The following is a 20,793-nucleotide window of genomic DNA, read 5'->3' on the forward strand; positions in this document are numbered from 1 at the left end:
TGCAGCTGCTGTTCAATTGACCACCAGTTTTAACACACGCCATTGACACAAAGAGACAGATCAACTAGACAGAAAATCAGCAAAGTAACAGAATTGAATCAAACTTGTGAACAAATTGATGTAACAGACATGTACAGAATGTTCCACCCAACATCAGAATACACATTCTTCTCAGCTTCACATGGGCCATTCTCTAAAACAATATACTAGCCCATAGAATAAGCTTAAGTAAATGCAAAAGAATTGAAATTATATTGCATATTATCTGATCATAGTGCCATGAAACTAGAAATTAATGACAAAAGAAACTTCAAAAACTCCATAAACACATGGAAATTAAATAATACACTCCTGAGCAATCAATGAGTCACAGAGGAATTAAAGAAGAAATTAAACAATATCTACAAGCAAATGAAAATACAAATACAACTTACTGGAACCTGTGGGATGCAATGAAAGCAGTCCTCAGAGGGAAACTTACTGCATTGAATTCCCACATCAGGAAAACAGAAGGAACACAAATAGCCTGATGTTACACCTCAAACACCTAAAGGATTAGCATACTATAGGGAAACCACTTACCCATATTTATTACAACACAATTCACAATAGTTAAGCTATGGAAACAGCCTCAGTGCACATCAACAGATGGATAACAAAATACAATAAATATACACAATGGAATCCCATTCAGCCAGGGAGAAGAACAAAATCATGTCATTTGCAGGAAAATGGATGGAACTGGATCATATTCAGTGGAATACGCCGCAAGAGCCAGAAAATCAAATATCATGTGTCTTCTCATATGAAGTATCTAGAGAAAAATTAATATAAAAGAGAGATCAAATATTTTAAATAATATAGATACCTCTCTGCAGTTGGCATGGGGTTCGAGTACCTCTTCTGTATCCTGATTTCATTACCTTGAATATACACACAGTAGTGGAATTGCTGTATCATATAATGGTTTTTTTTTTCTTTTTTCAAGAACCTCCATACTGCTTTCTATAGTGGCTGTAATAATTAAAATTTCCACCAACGGTACACAAAGGTTTCTTTTCCCCTTCTGCCTCACCAGCGTTTGTTATTTTGGGTTGGGGGTGTGGGTTGTTTCACTGTTTGTTTTTGAAAGAAGCCCCTATAACGAGGATGGGATGTTATCTCATTGTAAATTGATTTGCTACGCTCGACAGTTAACAATATTGAGCAGAAGAGGAGACACATACAACTGGCTGATAAATCAGCCTATCAATTTCTACCAAAAAAGCATAAATACAGCAATTTTTTCATTTCACATAGGTCTTTTAAAATTTCTTTCAACATTGCTTTGTGATTTTTTGGAAATAAGTTTCATAGTTATTTGCTAAATTCCAGAGTAACTTTTATGCTATTATAAAAGATTATTTTCTTAATTTCATTGCAGATCATTATAAGTATATGAAATATAGTTGAGTTTCACATTGATATAGTATTCATGCTGACCTTATTTATTAGTTGTTAGACGTTTTAATGGATTTCTCAGGACTCTCTCTATTCAAGATCATGTTATATCAGAAAATAGAGATTTTACTGGTCCAAGCAGGATGGATTATATAGTACTCTTCCCTGCTTAATTCCAAAAGTTTGGTTTGAGGTTTGAATTTTGTTTTTATAGTCCATATAAGTTTGTTGAACACTGGATATTTTATATACCACTAACCCTGGATCCTGACTCCTTCTCCCCAGATTCCACCATCACTTTTTTGTTCTCATTCCTGTTTAGTGAATTGGCTGGACGTTTTCACAGATGCCGTTTCCTCCTTTGCATGCAGCATACTCCTCTTACGTTGATGAGTACTACTTTTGTATTGCAACTTGGATGCGCGGCAATCTTTCTCCCCTCTCTCCCTCAGATAACTGTGCTTTTGCAGGGTTCTTTTTAATTGCCTCTTGCCGTAATACCCCTGTTAGGCATCTGGCTGATCCGCTTCTCTTACATGCAGATCTTAGATCTTGCTAATTATTAGCCAATTGCTCCACTATTACCTTTGACAACTCTTCCACGGTTGGTTGGATTCCATTACAGTCCAGCCTCTTTTCTGGATAGGCTTTGAGATGACCCTTTGAGGTTTCTTCCAACCATATGAGGACTACTTTTTTATGCCTTTGTCCCTGCTTTTCTGTTAAATTTCTAGCTGGTATATCCTTTAGCTTTTTGCTTTCACGCAACTCCTCTTAATAGCTTTCCACCAAGCTTTCACTGTTCTAGATGGCACCCTCATGCATGAAACTCTGAATACAATCTCCCCTTAGCAAGAGGTATAAAGTTGTCTATTTTTACTGTCTCTTCTCCCCCAGGCAAAGCCTTTATCCCACTGCTTCATAACTAGAGACAGAGATAATAGCCTGCTTCCTCAGAGTGACACTGCTGCGTATCACCAGGACAATAGCCTGTGGCTTTGCAGCTTGTTTCTTGCAACACAGACTCTCATCCTATTGACATGGATGGTGGGATGGATCATTTGACTCTAAGACAGCAGAAATCATATCATACCAAATATGGCAAGTATACACACTCCTCTTGGACAGACAGTTTTGTGGGATGGAGGAAGTTTCAACCAAATTAAGAGTTTTGGCTGAAGGGAGCCAACAAATGTTCCAGAGAATAACTAAGATGCTGCTCACAGAACAAAGGGTACAGAGAGTTTTTCTTAATTTGCTGGAGTGAGCTAAAGTCTGGTCATTCTCACTGGCCCAGGGCACGAATACCAAAAGATATTACCTCTTCTGATGATTCTGTAACCTGGACCATCAGAAGGTTACAGTCAAATTGTACAAGAAGCTCTTGAATTTGTATGTATTAAGTTCCACGATCCTGCACAAAACAACCCAGCCTTGTGAGTCTGCGTCCTGTAATAGGGCTTAAGAACGAGGTATTTAAACTGATGTGGCTGCTGAAGAAGCATAAGAGTCCAGGCATAATAGGACAGAAAGAAAGTAAAAGGAAGCCAGTTTTTACAGTTTAGGGCTGAAATATTTCTGAAAAGTCTCATGTGTTTAGACTTAGAGCTTCTGAAAAGTGATTAGATCATGGCTGTACTCATCGGTGGACTCATCCACGGAGAGTGGCTGAATGAATATGCTGCCAGGAGTTGGGGCCTGCTTGGAAGTGGGTTCCTGGGGGGAACGATCTGGAATGATCTGGAAGGCTGTATCTTGTCCCCACTCCTTCCTTTGCTCTCTGCATTTTCGCTGCCATAGAGTGAGCAACTTTCCTCCACCAGGTCATTTCACCATGCTGTTTCTGCCATGGAGGCAGCAAACACGAACTGATCACCCTGAAATTGTGAGTCCAACTAAACCACTCCTCTTTAAAATTATGGGTGCCAGGTATTCACCCCAATAACAGGAAAATGACAATACAGAAACTAGTACCAGGAGTGGATCACTGCTATGACTATGCTTATCCCTTTGGTTTAGAAGCTTTTGAAACTGGTTTGCAGGAGAAACGTGGAAAGTTTTGGAGACGCTACCTAGAGGAGATTCAGAAGGCTGTAAGCAGAGCTAAATGGGAGGATCTGGTGGAGGTTCTGAAGACCAGAATTCTGATAGCAGTGGGGACCCCAAAGGCCAGGCTCATGAAATTTCACTTCGGGGGGGAATGAAGATTCTGTCAGAAATTAGACTACGCGGAATGGTGTTCTACTCTGGCAAAGACTTTGTGTATGTTTGGTCTGTGTTCTGAGACTTTGCATGATGTGTAATTTAAAGGCAGCAAACTAACTGATCTAGCAGAGGAAATTCCAAGACAGCACAATGTTCAAACCGTATCATGATACTTCTAGATATACTTAGCCAAATTTACAGTAAAAATCAGCCAAATAGAGGAGCGAAAAGATGTAAAAGGTTTACAGTTTCGCCAGAAAGAAGGCACCTGCAAAGTTGTAACAGATGATAAAAAGATTAGCACACACAAAAAAAGCACTTTGCTTTTAAATTCTTTGGCAGACATACATAAATTTCAACTTTTCCCAGTTAGTATGGGCATTTTTAGTGTAATCATTCACAATTCTTGTCACTATGCTATGAAATATGCACATTTTAATACATACCCTTAATAACATCTCTCTCCATCCTTCTCATTTAACCTTTGTTTAAATAGCAATATTTTTGAAGAATGATTTTCACTATCATCTGTCCGATATGCCTATTTAATGAAGTGCTATATTGGACTTTTCTGGGAAATTGATTTTCCCCTTTTTAAAATTTCTGCCTTTGAAAAAGTTTGCAGTTTTAAAAAACTGTAATCCAAAACTTATGTTTCTGCTGTGTAATTTTCCGTTTCGTTACATGAAAAACATTTTAAAAGCCCTCAGCAATGATAGTTCCAAATGCAATTGCATTTTCTTTTGAAAATCAGAAACTACACTGACACGCTAATTGGTAATCTGCTCCTCCACAGGCTCATGGGGCATCTTCTAACACCCATGCTATTCACACAGAGCTGCGGGACCAAGGCGCTCTCCGGAGAGGGAGGCACTGTGCAATCCAGCTAACAAGGGCCCTTTGGACACAGAAGCACCCACTGGGAAGCCACCTGCCGGTAAGCACGTCTGCATAGCAAATCACAGCCTCCATGCTCAGGCCTCCCAGGCACTCACCCTCCGGAGCCCACTCCGGGGCGGGTCCTCAGCGCCACCTCTCGGGCCGGGAGTTTGCAGAAGCCCGCGTGGAGCCGCCCGGTGGCGGCCGGGCCTGGCTCTGCGGGAGCCGGGCGGCGACACCACGCTGTTCCGTGGGACTCCCTCAGGGGGCGCCCACCCCGCACACCCAAGGAGGCCAGGCAGGGCCCCTCGCCGCGGCACCCCAGGCAGCGGCCGGAGGGACGCGCAGCCGGAAGAGCCCGCGCGCGTGGGGCGGCTCTGCGAGGGGCGCCCCCGCCGGGACCCGCTCACGACCGCGAGGGGCGTGGAGCGTGGCGCGGGGGGCGGAGCGCGGGGTTGTAGGGGCGACGGTGAGGGCGTGAGAGGAAGTCGGGGCGCCCGGCGGGTGCTGCGCGGGTCGTGGGGCCGAGCGCGCGGGGGCGCAGAGCGCTGGGCAGGCGCTGGGAGCTCGCGACCCGGCAGGGGCGAGGCGGCCGCCAGAGGGCCGGGGCGTCTCCGGGCGCGATGTCGTGGGGCGCGCGGAGGGGCGCGGGCCGGGCTGGGCCGGGGTGCGGGGCGCGCGTCCTGCCGGCGGCACACGGGCTCGCGTGGGGCGTGGTGACCCGACAAGCGCCGGGCGCCCCAGATCCCGACCCCCTGCGCCGCGGAGCGGAGTCGTCGCTCGGCACCGAGGAAGCGGACTGAGCTGCAGCCCCCGCTGTCCGGAGTGGAGATCAGGGTGTCCTCGCGCCCGGAATGAAGGGGACCGCGGTGACGCTTCCCGCTCCCGGACCCCAGCAGGTGCAGCAGGTAAAGCACAAGCCCTTGGCCTCATGTTCCCGGTGCTGTTTCTCTGCCCCTTCCTAACCCCGCGCCTCGCCGTCGTCCTCGCCGACCCCTCACCTCTCCCCCAGGGCGCCACCCCGCCACCCCGCCGGCCTCCGGGGGTGCCGCCCGGTCCTCCAGCCGCCTCCACCCGTCCCGGCCGGCCTCTGTCCCTCCCTCTGTCGGGAGGTGGCTCGCTTTGCTGGTCTGTCCGCACTCTGACGCTGTAAACTGATCCGCGCTCCGAAGCAAGGTTTTCCCAACTTCTTGGCGTTGGGGAGGAGGGAGGGAATTTATTCTCTGTAAATCGATTTTGTTACAAACAGTTTAAACTTAGGTTTCTGGGGAGCGCTGCTAAAACATTCAGTAAGCAGCTTGGGCACCCGATGTAAGGTTTTGAAAGATTTGCTTTGGGCACGTTAGATCCTCAACTGCCCAAAAAAACGCAGGTGCCACCTAGCATGGTCCAGCGACTCCAGCTTGAGGAACCTCATTTCTTGTCTTCAGTGCTCACAAGGGTAGCGCTGATTGATAGTTATATATTTGCATACCCGGTTACATCAGAGTGAGGAAATCACTGATTTTTAAGTCATTATCAAACATTCGTTTTATAAAATTAGTAAAATCAGTATGTCTATGACACAACTGTTCCTCAAGTGGTGTTGCACACGTGCATTGTGTAGCGATTGTGCAGCACTTTGCCTGTGTTCGCAGAGAGTGGGTTCTAATGTCCTGGGTGCTAATTAGTAAGTAAATTTGTGGGAATTCTCCAGACCGCGTTTTTAAGCAGACCTTTTCTGTATGGTTCTTCCTATGGTTTTCTTCCTTTGATATGAGCAGGATATAAAGAAACTAATTTTTAAAACCCTGCACAATATTATTCAGGAAAAACATACTGATTCTGGCATCTTGGGGTTTGGAGCTGGACTGTTTCATTAACAGGTCACCTCTCGAAAGTTCTTTTGTTTCATTGTGCTTCAGAACAATGACTGTCAAAGGGAGCTACCTGTGTGCAAATCAGGTAGTAAATTTCCCAAGTTTCACAGCAGTTGTATTTTCAAATATCTTACTTCCCTGAGTTCTATGGGTTTTTCACTTTGGATGATAATTTTTGGCATCTGGAGCATTAAACATACATTTAGTATCTGTTACACATAAATCATTCACGCGTATGTTTGGCAGTTATAATCTGTGAGATAGTCTTTCTTTCATCTCAGAAAAAAAGATAGTGATGAGTAGCTCCTTTAATAGAATTATCAGACATGCAGAGCAGACCATAAAAGTAATAAGCTATCGTTTCTCAGTAGTTTCATTACAGAGTGAACTCAATCCCGTTCTGTCCACTGTGGCACAAGTCCAGCAAAATTTTCATTGTTGCAAATGCAGATTAAAGTTCCCAGGTCCAGTGATCGGAATGCCTGTGAATCAAGGGAAAAGAAGGCCATCACTCTGAAAGACAACACAAGGCACGATAATAAATCGGTGTCACTAACCTGGGTGCCCTTACAACCTGACAGGCTTTTTACAGAAGCCTCCTGCTTTGACTTCATCATATTTTCCTTGGACATTTTAGCAAATTTGGTAAATATGGGGTGTTGATAAACTAATGTCTTATTACAGGGGTTCCATTAGCAAGTCTTGAGATATCTTGAGCATGCAAGATGGTGCTTCAACCCATCTGAGTTTCTTTTTTTATAAAGTCTTTAATTTATTACAGATTTTACTCTCATTAACTCCTTTGTGCCCAGATTCCAAACTGTGTGGTGTAGGAGCATAAGGAATGGAGGATGATTGGACCAACTGAAATAGTGAAGTAAAGATCCTAACACTTTCCTCGGACCATTCGGCTTATCTCAGGCTGGGTAGCTGTTCTATAGCATATGGTTCCTTAATACGTACAAATTCTTCTTAGGGCTCAATGGTGGTTTTCTGTTACTGTGACAAAACACTTTAGAGAATCAGTTTATAAAGAGAAAAGGTTCAGGGGCTGGGGATTGAGCTCAGCGGCATAAGCACCTGCCTTGCAAGCAGGCAGTCGTGAGTTCGATCCCCAGTACTGATAAAAATGAAAAAGACAAAAAAAAAAAAAAAAAGAGAGAGAGAAAAGGTTCATATCTGCTCCCAGTTTTAGAGGCTTCAGTCCATGGTTAGAGGACTTGGTTTGGCTTAGAGGTTAGAGGTTTAGAGGCTCATGGTTTAGACAGTTCAGCCCCAGTCCTCCCAGGCCGGGGATGAGGTAGCACACTGTGGTGGGAGCTCGAAGTAGAGCAAACTGCTCATCTCATGGCAGCCAGGAAGCACAGGGAAAGAAGACCAGGACCCCACAGTCCCTTTCCAGGTCAAGCCCTTAGTGACCAGAACCCTCCCACTGCCCACCCACATGTTCTGTCACTTCCCAGTAGCAGTGTGGGCTGGGGACCAAGATTTTAACACTGGCCTTTGAGAGGCAGGGATTCCAGATCCAGACTGTTTTCAGACTTCTGTGCCTTTTGCAGCTGAGAACTTAATTACTGTCTAGTCAAGTAGAAACCACTTTGTTTTTAAAATCTGTCTTCTCCCTGTTTTCCCCCAATTCCTGTCTAATTCTCACTGGATCTATGGTGGGCCATCTCACTCCTGTTTTCCGTTTATTCTTGAACTGTTGATTCTGTCGTGCTGCCCTGTCAGAGTGTATTTATGCAAGCAGTCTGTGCCTTTTTTGTGCCCTCGTCTCTGCTCTGCAGAGCAGGTTTTATACAGGAAGCTCCAAAGCACCAGATACGGAGATGTGCCTGTGAGCTGCTTCACACTTCTTTTCTACGGAGTCCCAGGGATTATATGGTCTCCAGAGTTATGTGTCTGTATGTATGTCATGATTTATGTCAGTGCCCCCCCCATGGACTTGCATTGTGCATTGTGATTGGTTCACTGTCTCGCGCTTTGATTGGTGGTGTGAGTGCTAAACCCCGCCTAGGGGTGGAGCCAGGATGTATTGTAATGGCAGGAAGAAGGTGTGTCTTGCTCTCTTGCCAGTTTCCGCCTTGTCAGTTTGCAACCACCATGAACTGCGCCTGCCATGCCACCCTGCCTTGGAGCCAACTGAGCATGGACTGAAACCTCCAAGAAATAAACCTTTCCTTTCCCAGCTTTGAGAATCAGGTATTTTGTCTCAGCGATGAGTAAAAAGTAACTAAGACAGTATGTGTGTAAATTTCATGAATGGGGGACCATTAACTACAAGCGCCTGTAATTTGGACCAGTCCCACCCACAATGGGACAGAGTTGTGATTGGAGAAATCCTATGACTTTGCCTTCTTTCTTGCTATTCATCCTTTCATTATTTGCACAAAAAAGTAAGATCCCTTTTCTCACCCATCATAAGGTTCACAGCCAACACCCCTTTACCAAAAGACAGAGAGAAGCAGAACATATTTACTGGCTTTTCGTTTTGAGACAACTAAGTATCTAAGTTTCCCAGACTGAGTTCAGACTTATAGTTCTCCTATCTCAGTCTCCCAGGGTGCTGGAATTATAGGCATGACCATCCTGCCTGGCTCCCTTTAGTAAGTTTTTAACATGATTCCTATGTCATTTAATATGTAGCTGACACGAATGGGCAATCCTAGCCTCCGTTAAGCCAACAAAAACCAGTCGATCCCTTGCTTTCAGATGAGAGAGGCTGACTTCCCAGTAGTAATCATCTGCGTTGTTCCCATGTGTTCCAGGGACTCACTGATCTGAACCTATCTACTCTGCATCTCCACCCAGAAATTCTTCAGTCATCCTAATGGACGGTATCCCTGTTCATTCCAAACCATGTTCTCTGGCAGGTTAATGTTGCTGTTTATCCCATGGCTATCCTCTCACATCCTGGGGTCCAATCCTTAGCCACGCCCACCTCGCCCATCCTATCCTGTAGACCTGGCATGTCCACTCAAAGCCCATGTGTTAAAGACAGTGCTCATCCCGAGGGCTTTAGGGAAGTTTCAGAATCTTGAAGAGGTGTAGCCTTGTGGAAGTAGGACTTTGGGGGTGTGGCCTCAGAAAGCACATTGAGACCTGACCCCTTCCGCTTTCTCTCTCTGCTCCCTCACAGTCATGATTTGTGCAGCTTGTCCCACCATGATGTGCTGCCTTGCACAGGCCCAGAGATAACAAAGGCAAGCAGTGTGGACCGAAATTCCCAAAATTATGACCCCAAGTAAACGTTCCCTTGAGCGTTCTGTCACAGTGTGGGAAAGCGATCAGTCTGGTTAGTGCCCTCCATCCAGCCGACCTTCACTCAGCCCCACAGGTCGAAGCCAAATGGCCTCTGTCTCCATGGTGCTTTAGGCGTTGACCTGGAACTTACTAACATCTTGGGTCACTCAGCATAATTCACTCCATCCTCTCCACCTCTCAGCATAGAAATCTGCCCTGCCGCTTCCAGGGCCCCAGTCTCTGTCCACCCAAGGACATCGTGGAGACAGAAGTTTTACACGTAGACTTCAGTGTTCCACCCCCTTTCCTGCTTGCTTCTCCTTATCTGGACCCACATGAATACCTCGAATCTCTGACGTCAGTGCCTCCAGCTTCTGTCTATCCGTGGGCTTCAGCTCTGTCCACTGTGTAAAGTTTGGGTCTGGATCGGTGCTGCAGGGTGTTTCCTCCTCGTCTGAAGGGAGCCTTAATGCCTCTAGTCATCCTGTTTCTTAGGCTCAGCTTGTTCCCTTCGCCATTCCTGTTCCTGCCCTTCTCTGGCCTCCTCCCATTGTGTGCTGCCTACTGCTCATCAGACATGACCTCTTCCCTGCTGTGCTGAGACACTGGGACACCCCTGGGAACTGCCTCAGTTTCCTGCTCTCACCAGCCACACGGGGGTGACTTCAATGAGTCTGCTCACCTTTCCCTTCAAGGCAGCCTTCTCTGGCCTTCCCTCCTCGGTCTCACTCTACAGGTACCTCTTCCCTAACCTTGCTCTCTGTGGGTGCCTGCCCCTATTTATAGAGTAGCTCAGGAATATATATATCTCCACAATGTTTGTGACCAAAAGTGTTTCAGATTTTTTACAATTTTGGAATATTTGCATGTATTGTGAGACAGTTTGTGGAGGGGACCTGTGTTAAGCATGAAATTCATTTGTTTCATATGTACTTACACATACAGTATGAGAGTAATTTCATACAATACTTTTAATAACTTTATGCATGAAGTGATATATACAATGCTGTAACAAAATACATAAGAACAAATTATAAGGAGGAAAAGTTTATTTTGGCTCATGGTTTTAGAGGTTTTGGTTCATGGCTTAGTAAGCTGCCTTGCTTTGGGCTTGTGGTGAGGCAGAACACATAGCAGGAACTTGAGGTAGCGGGAGGTCCTTGGGGGCCAGAAACCAAAAAGAATGAGTTGGGGGTCCCGCTATCACCCTCATGACACTACCCCAGTGATCTAGCTTCCTCCTACCAGGCTTTACCCTCTCCATAGGTTCTACCACCTCTTAATAGTGCTATAGGAGTAGATGAAGCCTTTACCATGTGAGTTTTTTTCGGTAACATTCAAGATCCAAGCTACAGGGTGCACTTTGAGTCACCAGAGTGGTGGCATCATACCAGCATTCAGAAAGTTTGGGATTTGCATTACAGCTGTAGTAGCCAGGTTAATGCTTTCTATCCGCAGTGATGCATCAGGAGAATTAGCAGTTAGTTATTACTGTGTAACAAACTATCCCAAAACTGAGTGTAGGGCTTTTTACAGCCTTGTGATTTGCCTGGACAATTCTTCAAGGAAATCGTTCATATGGCTGCAAGCTGGCCAGGAGCTCCAGCCACTCTGCTTCTGTCCCAGCCAGAAAGATTCAGTCTTCTCTGCTCTACATGATGCCTCGCTCCCCAGGCCTGGCCTGGGCTTGTGTCTTTGGTGGGGGGAGGGGGCCAAGTGGGAGGGCAGAAGTGTATAAAACATCCTGAAGCCTGGACTCTGAACTAACCCCGGCCATTGCTTCTACAGCATTGTCTACAGCTAAGACGAGTCAAAAGCTCAATCCGGAAGTACAAGATGCAGAAATAGAAGGGGTAATTGGAAAGTACATGGAATGTTTAAATTTTTTAAAAATTACTTCAGTAAAAGACACATCGCTGTTAATCCACTGATGAAATCATAACTTGGTGCCTTTATCAGAACATGATGGAAGGGAGGAATGGTGGTGTGACCATAGGAACTACATCGGGTCCCTGGCTCCTTCCTCCCTGCTCTCTGCTTCCTGGCTGCCCTGAGATGAACAGTCTTCCTCCACCACGCCTCCCTGCAGTTACATTTCTGCCTCACCACAGTCATAAACAGTGGAGCCCGTTTACCATGGACTAAAACCTCTAAAACTGAGCAAAAATAAACCTTTTCTTCTTTAAGATGATTTTCTCCAGTATTTTGTCATAGTGGTGAAAAACTAAATAATACATCCAGTTTCATAGATTCAGTTTAGGGATGCTCTGTCTGTATCAATCTAGCAAGGAACTATTTAAGTCAATCTTTTTTTAATCTTTTTTTTTTTTATTAGTACCAGGGATCAAACTCATGACTGCGCGCTTGCAAGGCAGGCACTTACGCTGCTGAGCTAAATCCCCAGCCTCTAAGTCCATCTTTTTTGAAGCCTATTTTGATGCATTTTTGTTTTAAAATGTTAATGCATTACATTTTAAAAGTCTAATAGCAAACTAAGAATATTATAAAGCAAAGAATATTTTGACACAATTTTTTTGAAAAAAAAATGAAAGCATATCCAAGAGGAAAATTGTAGCATTGACATCAAATCAGTAGTTGTATTTGAAGATAAGCAAGTGTTTAGATCACAGACTAAATTTCAAGGTACAAATACTGGGATTTAAAAAATCAGAATCACAGTCATGAATGAATGGTGAGTTTTTAAATGGAAAGACTGAATTCCCTCCCTTAAGCCATTCTTTCTATGGATAGCAAAGTTTTTATTTATAATACAAAAAGTAAATCTTGGAACTATGTTTCTCCTGGTATACAGATTGTGTCCCAAAAACTAGTTGTGTTCTACAAGTTTGTTTGCAGATCTAGATATATTGTTTCATAAATGTAGCATAATCTGTTATGTTCTAAGGATATTTTGTTAAAATTTTAACCCCAGTGTTGCTAAATAATAATAATATTTATGTTGTTTGTCTCACAAAATCTAAATATTTTGTGGCGCCATTTCTGTGCTCAGAATTGGCCCAAAGTATAAGAACTCTTTCCTGGAAAAAACAAATGAGATGGGGCCACAGTGGCAGTTTGGGGCAGTTTGGGGTGGGTCTGGGAATACAAGGAGACTCTGCTGCAGAGGGCAGTTTCATCAAGGTCACAGTTGCCTATGGTGATGACTTGCTAAGCTGAGCAGGAATTCTAACCTGTGTCATTAATTCACCAGCAGGCCATATGCTCACACAGCACAGCCACATGTGAAAGAATGAACAATTTTGAAAACATATAAAAAGTATTGTGTTCTGCTGAGTTGAAACCAGCTGTCAGAAATGACAGCCTTCAGTCATGCTCCTTGGCATGCTGAGGAACTGAAGGGAACCGTGTTGCTCCGAAACAGAGTACCTGCACAGCCCAGCAGGATGAGCTACGTAAAGGAGATAGAAGCCAGGCTCCCCGTTACCTCCACCCTCCGCTCTGTTCTCTGTTTCAGCCATCCCCAGCACCGATGATGGATACTTTTCTCTGCAGTGGGCTAATGTTTATGTTCTCTCCAAATTCCAGTGTTGAAGTACTACACTAGGCATAACGTTTGGAAGGTGAAACTTGTGAGAGGTTGATAGATCGTGAGGGAAAAGTTCTCATGAATGAGGTTAGTGTCGATAGCAAAGGAACTCCAGAAAGCTGTCTTGTCCTCTATTGTTGTGTCCAAAGGTACAATGAGAGACTGACCTTCCATAACCCAAAGGAGAAGTCTCGTAAGAGTTTAGCCATGCTGATACTCCAATCTCAAACAACTTCCAAAACTATGAGAAGTAATTGTATGCAGGCCACCCAGTCTATGACACCCTCTGTCTTGGCAGCTAAAAGTTTTTAAAAGCCAAAGATCTTTTCAAGAGAAAGCATTCAGAGAACGGTAAACTTGGTGGTTATAGTATTTTCCACAAATAGCCAGTGAAGCCCTTCACCTGTTGGAAGAAGAACAATAGGACAGCAGTCTTGGCTATGAACATACAGTGTGAAGCCAGTATTTACACAGTGACTTCTAGAAATTATTCATTAGCAGCGAGGAGCATGACACACTAACTCTAAATTCTAATTTTGGCAAAATCGGGAGACATGTTGAGCCCAAAACTATAAAATTGGCAGATAGTTGTGAAAAAGGTCATGAGTGGGCAGATACGTGATTAAGAGGAACAGAAAGCAGACCTCAGAGCAGCAGACTGCGAAAACTCAGTGGGTGCTTTTCAGAGGCAAAGAGTACAGCCTGTCTGGTGCAAAGACAGAGCACCTTTCTATACTGAGCATAAGATGCAGGAGCTGATGTCAGGATTCAGAGACGCTGGGCAAATGAGGAACCACACAGAGAAACCGTATGTCCAAGAGGCAGTCTGTTTACCACAGGGAAGCAAGGCTGAATGTGCATTGTGTACCACTGAGTGAGAGATGCAGACGGAGGAAACACAAAAACTCTAGGTCACGAAGAAAATCCTAGTCAGACTCTAACGGAGTCCTCCCTGGCACAAGCCTTCCAAAATAGTCAATCAGAGGGAAGGAAAGAAAGTGATAGGAAGAGACCAAAAACAGTCCAGCTCATGAAGTCATCAGGAGTGAGGAAAAGCATTTTCGGGTAATGGGCATGCTTGCCACATCGAGTATTTGGAATAGAGCACCACCCTTTGATACCAGACTACAGTGTTTTACAGCAGTGGCTTTCAACCATGTTTGCCTATGACAGCGAAATTTGAGAAACACTAATATTCAAACGTAAGTACCAAATAGCAGAAGTGCCAGTGGGTGTTCAAGAGAAGTCACTGCTGCCTCCCGTGATTCCAGTGTGTACCCACCAGGGAGCAGCACTGTTCTTCATCATGAGGCCTCTGCCTCTCGGCCTTGTCTGACCTCAGGCCTCACTGTCTTAGCCACTTTGCCATCACTGGGACATGGTACCAACACATACGGATTACAGGAGGGAGATCTGTTTGGCCCACGGTCAGCTGGATCCAGCCTGGGAAGGCATGGTGGAAGAGCCTGGATGGAGGAGGACCACTTACTTAGCCACAACAGCCAGGAGGTAGAGAGGAGAGGGAAGACGTAGAGAGGAAGATGTATCCCCAAGTCACACCACCAGAGACTTGCTCCACCTGGATCCTGTTCCCCGACAGCAAGCCAGTGACAGCCCCATGATCCAGTCACCTTCCAACTGCCATGTGGAGGGCAGTGTAGACCTAAACTGTAACACTCGCCATCCTCTGAGCTCCTGGTACCCTTTGCTAGCTCTTGCTTGGATCATAATGTGCCCTGCTCTTTTTTTCTTCTGAAGACTTTTGTGGAACATTTCTAAGTTCATAGTAAACTTGAGAAGAAGATTCAGCTTTCCTATACGCACCTTCCTCAGATAGACATAGCCTCTCGCATTATCAGCTGCCCACCAGAATGAGCCCGTCACAATCAATGAATCTGTCACTGGATTTCTAGTCATTAGCATTTTCAGATTAGCCCATTCCTTAGCAATATGCATGTAAGGTTTCTCTGTGTCTTTTGATGGCTTGCTGGTTCATTTCTTTTTAGTGTTGAATAATATTGCACTGTATGGATACACTACAATTTGTTTATCCATCCAGCTGTAGAAGAAAATCTTGATTGCTTCCAAGTTTTGTGATGAATAAAACTACTGTAAATATCCATGTGCAGGTTTTTGTGTGGCTACACATTTTTACTCCTTTGAGTAAATACTCAGGAGCAGGTTCTGGATCAAATGGCATAAAAGAATGTTTAGTTTTTAACTTAACCACACAACTGTCTTCCAGATAGATTTTACCATTTTGCATGCCTATTGACAGGACCGACTCCTACTCAGTAGCCTTGCTCGCATCTTGTGATGTCCATGTTCTGTGTGCTGGCCATTCCAGTGGGTAGAGGATGGTATCTCACTGTTGTTCTAGTTTGTACTTTTTTAATAAAATAGGATGTAAAGTATTTTCTCATATGTGTACTTGCTTTCTGTATACCATATATTTAAGGGGTCTTGTTAAAGGCTTTGGACCATTTTAAACAAGGTCTTATTAGAGTTCTTTGTACATTTGGATAACAGTCTTTATAAGTCTTTTTAAAATATTTTCTCCAAGTACAAGACTTGATCTTTTATGCTTGTGTCTTCTGTAGGAGTGTGATTTTTTTTAGCACTATACAGCTTATTCTAGCAATTCATTCTTTAATGGATAGTGACTTGGGTACTTTTATCTCAAGTTGCATTACCAAATTCAGGATCACCTCAAATTTATCCTCCACTGTCTCCTGGAACTTTTATAGTTTCACATTTTATATTTACATTTGTGATTTGTTTTCAGTTGACTTTGTGAAGGATGTGAGGTTTGTGTCTAAATCAGTGTTTTGCACGTGACTGTCGAGTTGCTCAGTATCGTTTGTTTAAAAGACTATCTTTTTTTGATGGCATTGCTGTGGCCCCTTTGTTAAAATTCAGTTCATTGTATTACGCAGGTCTGTTTCTGGTCTCTTTGTTCTGTTCTATTAATCAGTTTTATGAATCTCTGTTGGGACATACTCAAGCTCAAATACCCTTTCTTCAGCAGCATCCAGTCTACAAACAAGCCTGCTGAATACTCTCTTCACGTCCGTCACAATGGTTTTTGCCTCTAGTATTTCTTTTTATTCTTGCTTTGAACTTTCATCTCTCTGTGACACGGTCCATCTGTTCTTGCATGCTGTCTGTCTAACTCACTGTTTTAAATTCCTGGTCTGATAACTCCAATGTCCCTGTTACATCAGGTTATAATGGTTGCTTTGTCTTTTCAAGCTGTGTGTTTGCCTTTTAGTGTGCCTTGTAAAATTTTTCTTGACAGCTGGACGTGATGTACTGTACTAAAAGAGGTGCTGGAAATAGACCCAACTCTGTGAAGGGAAGTTTGTCTTGTCCTAAGATTAAGTCTCAGTCTGTTGGTGATCTCTGTGTTTCTGCCGTGTGAATTTCACAAGTGTTGCTCAGTCTCTCACCAGTAGTAGGTGGGATGGGAAGGCTGGTGTGGAGTGGAGCTGAGTATTTCTCTTCCCCTGGGTCAGTTAGGCTTTAATAATACTGCAGCAGGTTAGGCTCTGGTTAACTAGTTTCTCCTGAGGGCAGGCCTTAAGAACAGTGTTCTAGTGTATCTCCAAGAGGTGACTTTCCTCCTCCCCTTCACAGAAGCATCAGGGAAGTTTCTTCTAGTATACACTGAGATTCTAGTTGAGATCCTGGATATAATGATCTCTAAAGTATATGCAAACACAAACAAACAAAAAACAAGTCAAGCGGAGCAGAAAAAGTATGTCAAGTCACTGAAACAAAAATAATGGAATTTTCTTTTATAAATCCTAATTGGTCAGACTGAATCCTGGTAAAATAATCTGTAAGACCAAAACAATGCTGTGTTCTGATTGGCCATTTTAACTCACTCGGTCTCCCCTCATCTGGGAATGACAGTGATCTCACATTTGAACAAAACACCTGGATAAAAGTGAGGCCAGGCTGGCTCTCTGGAGTGACAGCGCAAGTGCCATTACCCGAAGTATAGTCAGTGGATGTCAGGTACGAAATCAGTAACTAACAAGTATGTAGTTATGTTTTGAACCAATGTGTTCATTTTAAAGGCAGTTTTAGTCTCCCATTCTAAAGTAAAAATATTTATGTTTTTAAATATATTACAGAAAATGTAGAATTTTTATGCTATGTGGAGAAATCTGTGGAACTGCAAAAATTTCTTCTTGTGGCCAAAATTATACAATACAAAATCAGTGCTTTATTTATTTTATGTGTGTTAAGGAACTGGGCTGATCCTGCATATGGTGTTCTTAGGCTAATGTTCTTTTTTCCCCTTTAATTATGATTCTTCCTGTCCAATTTTTTAAAAGTATGTACTTTGTGGTCATCATTTGCTTATTGTGGGAAAAACATACTAGTTGAAGTGATTTAAATTAACTTGTTCAGATGTTGGTGGTAGCCTCCTGCCAAATGGCAATGCCATTCACTAAGAGAAAAAGAAGGATGATGAAGACATGGTGGGCTTGCAGCATGACTTGGAAGTGCCCGTGTTGTAAAGTCCTCACCATGTGGGTCCAGAACCAGTATTAATTCTTTTCTTCCTGCCGTAATCTCCTCACCTCTGTCTTTCCCTCCATATTCCATCATACTTATCTTTCCTCCACTAATGAGCTTTTGGTGGGACATTTAAGATCCAGAATATAACAGCGTAGTCTGCCTGTGACAGTTAAGTTATGATCAAACACATTATTGATCAGGTTTAACATTAAATTATGCTGTTACCATAAAGATACCATAATCTGTTATTCATGTGTCTTTTTATCTTTTTGAAATATTCACTCTGTTAAGAAATAACTGTAATAATAGCTAATAAGTTAGTATATGTTTTACTGTCAAGCTTCTTTGATATACTCACCCATGTAACTATATTACTGACCTTAAATGGAAAACGCTATAATCCTTCATATCGTCTTGAGAGAAGATAGAAGAAAATTGACCATATGAAAGAAAATAATTCACTTGCCTAACAGCACAGATCTAATAAATGAAGAAGCTGCTTAAAGCTTAGCTGAATGCAAAGCCAGGGACTTTTAACTGTTTGTTTTTATTATCTCTAGGGCAGCAGGAAGCAAGGAATTCTTTCTGAAGCCAGAACCATGTAATGTTGTGAATCAGAGTAGAGTTGGTGGATATCAGGCAAACTGTCACAGGAAGAGGCTCCTGTGGGTAGAATCCAGTTCGAAAGGATCTAGGGGGCTGAGCACACACCACTGACGTAAAGATGAGACGGAGAGGAAGGAAGGTCAGGGTTGAGGCTCATACTGTGAAATGGGAGGGAATCCGCTTTCCTGTGAAGGGAAAGCCACCTGGGCTGTGTATGTGACCACTGGTCATCTCTCCTGGCTCTTGCTGGGGATTCACACCCTCACCTCTGTCTCCTGGCTTCACGAGGGGGCAGCCTTGGTCCTGCAGAACTGCACCCTTTCATCATTTCCAGGGATCTTGAGGGAGACATCCACAGGGCTCCAATACGTGATGCCTCTTTCTCCCACATGCTCTCTCTCCAAGAAGCAAGCTTGAATCTCAGAGTTTGCGTTAGTAACTCCAAACTTATTTTTGAGTTAATAAAACCCATAGCACTCAGAATGATGTGTAACTCAATCCCTGTTGACTTTTATATATTTATAAATTATATCCAAGTATTACTATGTTAACATATTAAATATATTGAAAATGTGCAAATATTGGAAATTGTAAGTGGATGGATTAGTGGTGGGTTTTTTTTGCTATCAGATAATTAACTACCACTTGATATTTTTCAAAAAGCATTCCTTAATGTGTTTCCATAGTCACTGGCTTAATTGTATTAATATGGTAATAAAATCAGTAGTTATTTAGTAATATCTTCAGCTGGAAGGAAAAGCCACTAGAACATGAGAAAAACTGTACACTTCTCAGTTAATTAATTTGACAAATATTTAATGTGTACTTAGAGGCTAAGGAAATATAAATATCAAGACCCAGTCCTTGAATATTATTTAAACTCAGGTTCTGGATTAGCAGAGTATAGACAGGTAAACAGTTACAGGTTAGTGTATGTGTGAGTACTGTGGCAGTTCTTAGGAGGTCTCCAGCCTTGCAAGAAAGCAGGATGTCTGCAGAGATGTTTGAAGAAAACCAAGTACTGGTCTGGACTGGCCCTGCTGTGTAGTAGGTCCTTAACAAAGGTGCATGTTGTTAAAGGCTGATTTTTGTTGGTTTGTGAGGACTGCAAAAAATCCTCTTTACTTATTGCCCACTTTCTGACCAGCTGAGAGAAAAAGCAAAGGGACATGGCAAGCGAGGATCTCATCATCTGTCATTTTTGTTACAAGTAAACCTGTCCAGGAATCCATAGTCGGTGTGCTAGGATGCAGGACTTCCTGAGGGTGTGTTCCTGCTGAGGATTCACCTGCCCAGCTTCCAGGTAGCTCTCGAAATCACAGGTCCCCTTTGAAAAGGTCATCTCACATCAAAGGGTGTGAAGGGTCAGTGCAAAAATAGGGTGCTCTATAGGAGGGAGCCAGGTTTCTTACAGGAAGAGCTGCTCCGCACGGCCCACTTTCCTACCTCAGGACACTGTTAGGAGGTGTGTAGCCTTGCTTACTGGGAGGAGGTGAGTAGGGTTGTTGAGAGAGTCCAGGAGTATTGTCTCATGGGAGGAACATTCTCAGAAAAGGAGTAAGTTTTTCATACGTAAATAAATATTGTCACAAATTTTCAGTGTTAGTATCTTTTTAGATTCCTTGGGTATGGATCTTCTCTGTTCCTCTGAATATTCATTCTCTCTCTCTCTCTCTCTCTCTCTCTCTCCCCCTCCCTTCCTCCATCCCTCTCTCTCTGTCTCTACTGTACTTCATTTGCTTTAAATTTATTTTATATCAGCTATTATTTTCCTACCATAATCCATCTTTAATCTTTATTCCAAAATTTCTGAATGCAGTGAAGAAATTTGAGGACATCCCTGGAATATGCTGGAGAGCTCTTACTTGGTACTGTTACGTAAAAACAAGAAATGTATTTATATTTTATATGCATATGTTATTCCCTTTGACTGCATACCAATACATGAAATGCCAGATGAATGTAAAATGAAATAAATTGGGGGAATATTAATTTTGCCAAAATTAAGCAGAGATATCTTTAAACAGCAATATAATTTACTCAATGTGAACTCAAAGTAGAAATCATAAGAAAATTACACTTCTCTGCAGGAATTCTTTTAATGATAGATGTAGGTTGAACACAGACATCAAATTTCAGTATGAAGTTATTTCCATCCAGAATTTTTTATTAAATGAAACTGGATATTAGCTGTTTTTTACAGAACAATGGATAAAATTCAACCATTACGAGACTCAAACAGTATACTTCCTGAATACTCTTTCTGAATAGCTATTTGAGGGTATACTTTGTCACAATAAGGAAATAGTCACAAATTCATGAAAAAGTTCAGGGGGCAGTTAGCTCCCCTGGGGACAGCAGTGACTCCCAACCAAGACAGCAGCTCAGCAGTGGCCCAGCGAGCCAGGAACCAATGTAGAGAGCCCTGAGCACACAGATACTGGAAAGAAAGGAAGTCATCCAACTGGAGATTACTGTGGAAAA

At 43.2% G+C, this 20,793-nt stretch overlaps 1 protein-coding gene and 1 long non-coding RNA gene across 3 annotated transcripts in view; both read left to right on the forward strand.

The window, feature by feature from the left end:
- Positions 1-5,207: 5,207 nt before the first annotated feature.
- The window catches only part of Sgcg (sarcoglycan gamma), a 124,302-nt gene continuing 108,716 nt past the window's right edge, over positions 5,208-20,793 (forward strand). Inside the window, exon 1 of one of the 2 annotated variants that reach the window (XM_063232514.1) lies at positions 5,208-5,432. In XM_063232514.1, coding sequence (XP_063088584.1) covers positions 5,379-5,432 — 54 coding nt within the window. In that variant the 5' untranslated portion in view covers positions 5,208-5,378. The remainder of the gene's footprint in view (positions 5,433-20,793) is intronic. The other variant, XM_003477395.5, reaches the window with a different exon arrangement.
- Positions 5,459-11,832, forward strand: LOC134471956 (uncharacterized). The gene is made up of 4 exons (XR_010041723.1): positions 5,459-8,585; positions 9,152-10,362; positions 11,415-11,479; positions 11,586-11,832. It is a non-coding gene; the product is annotated as an uncharacterized LOC134471956 (long non-coding RNA).

This window comes from Cavia porcellus, unplaced genomic scaffold (assembly GCF_034190915.1).
Source record: "Cavia porcellus strain 051 isolate PalLab524CR breed Dunkin Hartley unplaced genomic scaffold, mCavPor4.1 scaffold_21, whole genome shotgun sequence".
NCBI classification, from domain to species: Eukaryota; Metazoa; Chordata; class Mammalia; order Rodentia; family Caviidae; genus Cavia; species Cavia porcellus.